The 10,718-nt window shown below is 40.8% G+C and overlaps 1 protein-coding gene across 3 annotated transcripts in view; it reads right to left on the reverse strand.

Annotated features, from left to right (window-relative positions):
- zcchc2 (zinc finger, CCHC domain containing 2) overlaps positions 1–10,102 on the reverse strand; it is a 35,493-nt gene extending 25,391 nt beyond the window's left edge. For 2 of the 3 annotated variants that reach the window (XM_071206949.1, XM_034109100.1), the window contains exons 1-6: positions 8,987–10,102; positions 3,830–3,950; positions 3,315–3,385; positions 1,785–1,856; positions 1,113–1,216; positions 189–292 (exon numbers count right to left, since the gene is read on the reverse strand). In XM_071206949.1, the coding sequence (XP_071063050.1) occupies positions 189–292; positions 1,113–1,216; positions 1,785–1,856; positions 3,315–3,385; positions 3,830–3,950; positions 8,987–9,790 (1,276 nt within the window). In that variant the 5' untranslated portion in view covers positions 9,791–10,102. The remainder of the gene's footprint in view (positions 1–188; positions 293–1,112; positions 1,217–1,784; positions 1,857–3,314; positions 3,386–3,829; positions 3,951–8,986) is intronic. The other variant, XM_034109101.1, reaches the window with a different exon arrangement.
- Between the last annotated feature and the right edge of the window lie 616 nt (positions 10,103–10,718).

A 10,718-nucleotide genomic window follows, 5' to 3' on the forward strand; every position in this document is an offset into this window, starting at 1 on the left:
TATTGTTTTTTAAATGTTTTTAGATGTGACTGAGCAGGGTGTACTTTCATTAGAGGTGTGTCCATATTGTTTTCAGAATGTGTGTCAGGATGGATCTCTTGTCTTTTTATCTGCAAACTAAATCTACCTATGACTTTCTAATAAATAACCATGAGAACAGTAACAGAAGGCATTCGTCTCATACTCACATCTGCAGCAGGTCGGTTTTGTAGAGTAACTGGAGTCACAGTTGAAGAAACTGCACACCTTCCTGGTTTGTCTGAAGACTGGAGGCGCGGAAAGGAACTTTTCCCTGAAGGCAGGCACAGGGGAAGAGACACCTATCGTTAGGTTTTTCTCAGGAGACATTAAACATGATGCAGCAAAACATCTACAAGCAGCTGAGCAAAGGTATACTCAAATCCTACACCCACTTATGTAGCATTATCAAAAATGTTTTATGTGTTTCCTTTAAACATGCATCTCCTTGTTACAAAAAAGTGTAGCTTCTGAAAGAAATGTCAATATCTGAGACTTAAGGCCCATTTGAGGATAAACAATTTTTTTTAAACTGAAAACATAAGAAGATGACAAATACATATTTTCAGTTTGAGTTTTGTCTGGCTTTGCTCAATCCAAAAGACATACCTGAAATGAAAAATAAGTGCTTATGAAAATAAAGTTGCGCACATGTAGAAGTATCTTGTACTGCAAGCATTACGGTAATTAAATGAATAAAGCAAAAAGCTTCCCGTGGAAAAAGAGGGGTGGAGGGCTGGGCTACTGATGAAAAGCTTGAGTTCCTGCTGATAAGTTTCACTTTCCACTAAGTCACTTCACAGAAAATGAAACTGATGGACATAAACATGTTTGTCCACTAGTTCAGTGTGTGCACGTGTGAAGTCTCTGGACTTGCACATGCTGTTCTTTAAAAAGTGAGATATTATGAACCTCACTAAAGAAAAGCAATAGAAAAAAGCAGATACATTTTTTTCAAACTGCATTGCCCTATTCACAATTCAAAATAAATATGAGGTTCAGGTTAGTCATCTGAAAAACACTAAAGTCAAATGTATATATTTTCAGCAGTCGCAGCAATTCCCCCCTTATTTGAAAAATTGGGTTTAATGTACCTGAGGTTGTTCTCCACCTCTCTGCTCGCGTTCCGCTCCCCCTGGCTCAGAAGTCTCAGGATGCTTTTCTCAAAAGACTCAGTACTCTGATCCTTAGGGAGCTGCTGGGAGAAAACAATGCAGGATAAACAAGGAGTGTGTGTTGGGCTACAAGTTACAGTGAAGGCAACAGTAGCAGCATGGAAAGAAAATGACATCATCATATCTGAAATGTATCTAAAAAAAGACAATTATGACATTAAAAATAACATTAAATAAAATGTGACATCTTAAAAACGTGACATAAATCCTATACAATGTTTGTAAGTGAAAAGTGACATTATTTGATAAACTTGGCATTAAATAAAAATTACAACAATGTCATAAAAACAGTAAGTTTACAAATTCTGATGAGTTGGGTTACTTTTGTTTAATTTCTTTATTGATAACATTTACATTATGTACTTATAGATATATTCATTTAATATGTATTTTATATATATATATATATATATATATATATATATATCTACATCTACATATATCTATATCTATCTTGGAAATGCTTATGTAACATAATAAGCAGCATAAACCCTGAATATACTCGAAGTATAACTAAGTGTGTTAAATGTATTTACTCTTCTCTGTTTGGCATAAAGGTCGTAGGGTACTGAATTTGTGAAAAATGGATACCTTAAGAAGGAAATTCTCCAGTTCCAGATGGGTTTTGGTCACACTACTGGAAGAAGAGTCTGACCACTTCACCTGGAACACAACAGAGGACATTCTCTATCACAACACTGCAAAGGAAATAGGGCTATGCATGCTAGCACTTCACAGTACAGTCAAAAGTAAAACACATACACCCGAGTACACACCCAAGTACAAACAGACAGTGTTACACCATATTGATTTAAGGGATCTATTTTAAGGGTCATGCATAAGCTGAAATGTAAGACAACCGACATACAACTCACAAACCAAAATGACTCAAACAAACAAAACAAAAAAAGTGCTAAGGGAAAAAATACAGAGCAGGTCGACTCCCAACCCAAGTCTACACAAACATGTCTTAATCTCCCTCTATAATCACATAGATAGAGCAATAGTTACACCCATTCCTAATGTGCTATAGTTATGCGATGATTGAGATATAAACCTGTACTTTCCTAGAAATATTCTCATTTATTTGGGACTTTCTATTCTGGTTTTCTACAAAAAGCATGCTTTACACAGCATCTTAATCAATAATGTATCACACAAATGATGCCACTATGACTCAATATATGCAACAACTGTAGCAATGCATTAGTGTCCATCCATTACAACCAGATTAATTCATAATAAAGATGAGTGAGATGAGGCAGGCTGTATTTATAAACAAAGATATGCATACCGTTTGCTATTGAAACTGGAATGGTTTTGCCTATGGATTGTGGTATTGTGTTAATGTTTATGTGCAAGAAATGGTAAGTGTCAGATTGGCCTTGAATTAAGTTGGTAATTAGAATCGGTACTAAAAAGCTTGACAAGACGATCCCTATAGCACCACGGAACAGTATTATTATCAATAGATTATCTATACATTTATTATACTACATGATGAAAAGACACATCTCTGGTACATTATAAACACATGTGTTACCATGTGTATCATTGTGTCTCTGTCCAGCACAAACAGATGGTGTGAGGAGGACACTTGACTGCGGCAGCTCAGTCAAGCCAACAGGATAGTCTCTCCATCTGTCATAATGATTTATTGTTCCTTTAATTGAGCAATAAATACTCCCATGGGTTCATGTGAATCTGTATTTGGATGGCATTCATTCTTGAGTGAACAGGCTCATTAGCAGTGATGAGCTGCCTCGCTAGAGATTAAGAGTTTGGGATTAGTTTGATGCAAGGGGCAATTGCGATAGAAATTACTAGAGATTTGCCCAACATGACCTTACTTTCTGGCACTGGGCACCATAGGATGCCAGAAAAAAAGAGTAGCAGACCACTTTCGGATAGCAAAAACCAGCATAACAAGGATATTCATTGTGAGATAAATGTGGAAAATGGTGTCTATTTGTGCCTCAATGAGCTGAGCGCACACATGAAGGTCACAGTCTTGTTGCAAACGTAAGATGACATGGTTAAACACAGTACAACACTAAAACAATTCCACCAGACGTATTACCCTGAAGCAGTACGGCGTGTGTATGCAGTGTTGTTACCTACCTCAAAGTTGTATTCCTTGTCTATTCGGGTGTGAGTGATGCCCCTGAGCACAATTCCCTCTATATGCACTGCTGCAAAACAGAGAGGAGGAACAAACCATTATGAATCACTAAGTTCACTAGGAGAGTAATACGTTGGAGCAATGTAGCTATTAGGCCTTCAAAAATATCGACTTTACAAACACAATAGACCTCTACAGTTATCATTCACTATATCACTTACTAAGAACCCATCAGTACTTTCTAGGCGCCCCGACAATTTACCTCTTACAAAGCGATTTAAAAAATACTGGAAAAGTGAAGGGGCTGTACAATTTATATAGCAATTGTTGCTGTAGAAGAAAATCATATAATTCATTAAGGGACAAATAAAGAGAAAATACAAAAAACCGAAATGAATGTAATGTAAAAATTCAGGCTAGCGTAACAGAATTCGCTGCTTCATTGAAGTAACCTTAGCGTTTGGCAGGTATGTGTTCCCATTACATTACTGCTTTGTCAAATGATTATTATCACCTTCTCTTTGTGTTGCCCAGCGGCTGGAGCGACGGCTCTGGCAGGGAGGATGGGCTGCAGTACAATCCCCCAAACCCAGCGCTGGGGAAGGCAGGTAATCCGTCTTCTGACTCGTCAGCTCCTGGAGACAGAAATACACTGAGTTAGTATCTGGCTCTTACTGGTTTGTTACCATTTTAACCTTCAGTTACAGCATGACTAGTTATAAATGCATCTCTAAGGTTTCATATTTAGATTGCATAAAAACCAACCACCAAGATGAACCAGTTATTTGTTATCCAGAGTTACACAATGTTATGTTTAAGGGTGCATTCACACCTAATAGTCCGTTCTCTGGTGCACACCAGACCACAGTTTGTTACATTGTTTCATTTTCCAGAAGGTTCGGTTTGCGTTCGGGCAAAACTCAAACGGACTATAAACTTTAATCACAAGTCATGTGCACGAAAATGCTGTTCAACCATTGGTGAGACATTAAGGGGGTAAAAATGCAAATCAATTTCTACCGGAGCATCGGCACTTTCGGCAGGTTATTCTCATGCTGCTGTTAATCTGGAGATCAACAGACACTAGCGGCCCGCGCATATGATTATATAATCAGACAACGTCCGTTAAAAAACATTATAACATAATGAGCGACGTTCTGCAGTAAGGAGGGGCGTTTCACCGACGACAGGTGTTCTTCATTTTATGTAGCCTAGCTGACGGAGAATTTTGACTTTACACGACACTGTTCAACACTTCATTCTGCTTCACTCTTTAACTAAACAACCGTGGATGTCTTGAAAGACTCTTTCGCTAAAGATCTTTGAAGATATCCGCGTTCTTGTGGCACGTAAATACTACGCTTCCAATGTTTTGGTGCGGATTGCATTCACACCAGCAATTAACGGCTCCAGAGTTCGCAAGCAAGCGCTCCGAGACCACCTATTTTAGCGGACCGGTTGTTTAGTTCACTTAAGAGGTCTCGGATTGTGTTCACACCGACCCAAATTAACCGCACCAAGTAGCTAAACGCACCAGGGTTCGATTCAACCGGACTATACAAGGCAGGTGTGAACGCACCCCAAGTATAATTATTTGACATTTCAATCAAGAAGCCCCCCGTTAGGTTAGTTGTTTCACGACAAAGATGAAACAGGTGATATGTTCGGCATACAAAGATTAGTTCTGGTTTACACATGGACTATGATAAAATAGGTCAACATTAAAATATATTATTAAAAAAAAGACAACAGCTGAGCTACACCATTATTGTTTAGTCAGAAGGCAAGGAAATCTAAAATAAAAATGTCTAACCATCCTTTAATTCACTGTTTCCCCTCCCTTGATCTTGTACCACATTGACAGCGCCACAGTGCAGAAACAGTACGGCACACTAACAATGGCATATGTGATTTTATTAATGGCAGCTCATCTTCACATGACTCACCATGATGTCAACCTCATGGATTCATCTAGAACAAAGACAGCCCTGAAGTATTGTACCAACTACATGCATGTTTAGATGTATGGTCACTGTGATAGGTCAGCATTAAACAAACGTAGAGGAAAAGTGTTGCATAAGAGCTTTTTTTTCAGTTAAGAGCTACATTTAAATCAACTTTTCAATCATGTTCTCTGTTAGGAATATGACCAACTGTAATAGATACTGATCACCAATATTTCCCAGTTGGTGAAAGCATCCCTAACGTAAACTGGCATATGAAGAAATGTATCACCGTAAGGTGGAAAGACACTCATACAAGTTCAAATTAAATTCAGGTTGACTCTAAAGGGTGCCGTTACTTGTGCTGGTTGGAAGCTCTGACACTTGAGTCTGCTGCAGAACAGCTTTGCATTCCTAACATGACTTCAGATTAGGTAAGTGATTTTTACGTGTTGATGTGCACAGTTTACGTGGGCTGGGTGCAGTGGCGGACTGGTCATCGGGACGAATCCCGATGGGCCGGTACCGAAGTGGGCCGGTCGGATAAGTCACTAGCACATCCCCCATAGGTGGCGCGTGAGGCTCAGGTTTGGGAAGGCTAAATAACTTTTTTTACCTGACGCTGCCCGCCTCCGGCGTCTATAGAAAAGAGATCAACTCAGTGTGCGGAGTTTAAATCTCTCAAGACATATTACAGGATAAAGGAAATACAGTTTAAACTGCCGTATGCAGAGAAGACGCCGACGTGTCGCACTTATCATTCATATTACATCATCAATCAGATCATCGATCATATAATATCATATATTTCCTTATCTGAGTCAGCTGAGCCGTATCTGGCCGTGCAACACTTACAGTGTCACATACTGTATGCAGAAGTATTATCTTAAGCAACACATTATGTTGACGAAACACTCGAGTCAAATGTAATTAAAGTCAGATCCAATCGTGTCTTAGACGTGAACGCGCTCTCAGCTGGAGAGAGAAACCCTGGCTTGATTTACCGAGTTGATAACCAGCGTCGTAGGACCACTTAGCGAGATCTCGTGTGTTAGTTTGTTGTTGTTAGTTTGTTTGTTACTCAAACATATCCAGGGTCTGTTGAACTGGCTTCGTAGTACAGGGCATAGGTGGCTAGCAGCGCTGAGGTCAAAGACACAGACATTATACATTATATTTGTATTTTACCAGGATGCAGTGACACAAATATTTACATATTTACATTTACTATCTACAGCACCCGCCGCCCCTGACAGGCCCGGTTCTACGGGGGTGCATAAGGGTGCATTGTACCCTCAGTTGAAAAAAATTCAAAGTGAAAAATATTACATTTTGCCTACTATTACTAACAATAGTAATAATAATAATAATAAGAAGAAGAATAATAAGAAGAAGAAGAATATAGTTGAAATAAAATAAATTGTGGTTGAATAGCATTGTCTGCTGCATTTATTTGATCAATTTAAACGGTAAGTAACGTTATTATGTCAGGTGCGTGTGACCTGTGCCGCTGCACATTCATCATCTGCAAGGTGCTTACACAGCAGTCAATGATGGATCAGAAAATGGTTAAAACAACCAGCCCTTATCGCCAGCATACACTGCATCTACTGCAGGTAATAACAGTTCAGATCATGGGGACATTACGTTACTGTCGTGGACACTAACGTCCTCCTGCCCGACTTGCCGGCTTTGCCCGCCTCGCCCACAGAGGCGGAGCAGCCACAGCCGTCTTCGTTACCCCAAACACCGCCACCCCTCGGCGGCCCGCAAGTGCCAGAGGACCTCTGCAAAACAGAGCCTTCCCAGGTATATTTAAAAAAGTACCCAACTCGCCTGTACAGTGGGGTAAGGCGCTCATTTTGCAGCTCATGGTTTCAAAACAGAGATTGGCTGGAATATTCATGTAAAAAAGATGCCATCTTCTGCTATGCATGTAGACATTTCGGTTAAAGTAAGTCAGATGCCTTCACCACAACTGGCTACAACAACTGGCGCCATGCTCTTATAGGCTATGTGATAAGGGACTGGGAAGGCATAATCAAGCAAAGAGCACATAGATCCATAGATCTCTTAATGTTGCTCTCAAAGTGCACCAGATTGATGGTTTTAACTTCAATATTTAAAAAAAAAATCTTCCCAGGGGAGCATGCCCCCGGACCCCCCCAAAGGAGGTGAGGACCCCCATAGAGGGTGTTAGGTACACTCCCCACTTATAAAAAATAGCACTGCACCCTCTCTAATCTCAGATGCACCCTTAGTCATTTTAATCTGGAACCGGGCCTGGACCCTGACATCCCCCACTCCCCCCGTTGACAATTTACTAGCGGTACCGAAGTGGGCCGGTCGAGAGTCCCGGGATGATTTTTAGTCCCATTCCACCACTGGCTACATGACCGTATGATCGCCCATATTGACGCACCTCATTCCTAAACTTCTAACAGATATCATACAACATAAACCGATCCTTCAGCCTCATATGAGCTCTCAGATACGTTCAAAATTAAACTGTCATCGCTGTCTGAGCTTGCTACTGTGTGCCCCATCGTGCGTTTACATGCAGAAGCTGGGATCCTGAACGGTGCAGCTGGAGCGCTGTGCCCGCAATGACGTCACACATCATTTGGCGGGACTTGAAGAATCCCCGAGAAGATCCAGAAATTGTCAACATTGAAGGGCAGATTAATGGTTATCAAAGTACAAATATCCAAAATCAGTTCAGTAACGGTTTTCAAGGGGACAATATTTACTCAAATTGATGGGTTTGGATGATGGGGGAAACTCGTGTCACAGGCTCTTTAAGGGAGAAATACCAGAGCTAAACAGTAACAGTTTTCGGGCTGGCATTAGAAACCATTTCAGGAAATTAGCAACCAACTCTTAGCTCAAACATAACTTACATTTCTATTGCTTATTTCAGTTGAATGTTCTGGCTTCAGTAAATGACAATCAATGCTATTACCTAAACCCAGACTCAAGGGGCCTGATCCACAAATATGGTGTACATAATATCATTTTAAGAGACAGGCCCCCCTTAAATCTAGAATATGGACTGTTGTAGAAAGCAGTAGTTACATATGAGTTAAGAAATGGAGGTCATACTTTCCAGTAAACTACTTTGCTTTACCATTTGTTTGGAATGATAACATCCAGTGTCATAGAGCACGTGGTTAAAAAGCCACAAGTGAATCAGTACTTTATCAAACTCCCACTGCAGCAGTTATAGCGTCAGCATTCTAGAGTTGCAGACTGGTGAATGGATACAATACTTCAAGAACAGAGATTAGCATGTAATAGATTTAGCATTAATGAGGGCACCGCTTGGCTCCAAGTAAGCTTGTTAATGACTTTCTCTGCACAGAGTTTTTATACACAGGACGGTAGCTAAATTACAGAATAAAGATGCAACATGGGAGTCATTGAAATATCCCCCAAACAGTTGAAACCACCTGCCGCACGCCAGTTGCTGGCAGATTAACCGACCAACATTAGCTTGTTAGCTAACTATGTTTAGCATGAGTGACATGTCCTGCCTTGGACGACAGACCATGGTATGAAAGGGAAGTACTTGGTACACTTTGACAATATGTATCACCACACTGAGTGCATTCATCAATTAACACTTTTAGACTGGCATGCTATAGATATCTTTCTTAAGAACACAAGTTGTACTTGAGTATTTGTTCACCTAGCTTAGCATTTAACGGTGCTAGTGTTTTTTAAATTACCGTTATCTGGGCGTTTATTCTTAGCTGACTTTGACGTCTCTGCTCCTCCGCTATGGCAAGCTCTATTTTGTCAAGCTGGTCCCGGACAATCTCCCGTTGGTGGAAGTGGAACGCTGGATGGAGAGAGGCCATGGCAAAAAGCAGCGCCAACTGCTCCAGAGGTCCTGCCGCTGGTTCATTAGTGGAGAAGCCGCAGGTCTCCTCTGACCGCCCGTACACATTCCCGTCCTGACACGGTGGATGGAACGAGTGGTGGTTAGGGTCGGAGAATGAAGGGAGCGAGTAGTCATAATTTTTGTAGAACAGGGCCGGATCTACATGGCTCAGTATCCGAAAGAGTATTCCAGCGCATTCCCTGCTGTCAGACCCGAGGAGGGAAAGGCAGACTAGGAGTTTGGACCTAACGACTGGATCTATAACGTCTGTTAAAACTCCTAAATCGCTTGGACTATTAGCACGAAACTCAAAGTCTCTTAAAACATGATAGTCTTTCTTTGCAAGATCCTCTAAGTAAGATCCCAAAAAGCGGAGCTCCAGGGGTTGGCACATATGTAGCAGTCCGCACATGAACTCGATCCGCTTAGCAGGGTTAAGATGTAGGCCAAACCACTCAAAAACAGTCTCCTTGTCCAGCTGGAATGGATACACGCTAGGTCTGGGCGAATCATCCAGACGGTCGGACACCGAAGAAGGAGGTACCGCCCTGGGAATATGTTGGTGCTCCGACAGATCCAATGAATCGTCCTCGGCAGTTTCGTCGCCTCCTTCCTCGCCCGTTTTCATCGGTAGCTTCATTTTCAGCATTATCAGCGCAGCGAGAGAGGCTTCAAACTGTAAATAACGGACCAATATACATAACGGACGACTTACGACGTTTTGTAATGCAGAAAAGAGAGGTGGACTGTCAGTGTTTTTACTATTAGCTAATCATCTGACGCGGCGATAGTACTGTAGCTTTTTCCAACGTTACATTCTTCTTCTAATGCTAATTTCCGGTAGTACTGCTATGTGCCGTTAGCACGTTGCTGCCACCTCAAGGCTGTTAGCGGACTTGTTCTAACTGAAGGCTGTATGAATACAATTCTGAATGTTGTGAACATTTTTTTGTGAATGTAGATCGGCAAAAAATAAACAAAAAACAAATATGTCTTCATCCAGAAGTAATGCAGGACTTGTCATTTGATATTGACTTGAGTGTAGGGAAATTCAAACAGCACATACATATGTTTGCTTCTTGTATTTTTAAGTTAATAGTGAAAAGAGTAAAAAAAGACTGGGCGAACATATTGATTTACCGAGCCAACACCGCCCTCTAGAGGAAAAATGGGACCCTTACAAATAAAAGGACAGCAGAATGGGTAAATGTGGCTGCTTGATACTGTACAGCTTCATGTCCTCTGGGTAGATTTATAGGTGAGTGAAAATGGCTACTGCAGTGCTTGTAGTCTGGATCTGATTAGGCAAAGAACACAATTTCCTGAAGCTCGACAAAAATATACTGAGTCAGATATAAAGAGATAGGAAAAGGCACATGGTCCAGATAAAAACACACTTGAACTGACCCCGTGTAAAGTAAATAAGCTGTTATAAACCAGTATAAGCTGGAAAAAACAAGTTGTCTTTTGCTGATTGATTCTGTCTAACCCTGTAACTCCGTTTAGTAATTGCTAAAAGAGGCAGCCTTTTTAAACACTCCTCATAAACAAAGTAATACATGTTTAATCTATTCTTG

This window comes from Pseudochaenichthys georgianus, chromosome 20 (assembly GCF_902827115.2).
Source record: "Pseudochaenichthys georgianus chromosome 20, fPseGeo1.2, whole genome shotgun sequence".
Taxonomy (NCBI): Eukaryota; Metazoa; Chordata; class Actinopteri; order Perciformes; family Channichthyidae; genus Pseudochaenichthys; species Pseudochaenichthys georgianus.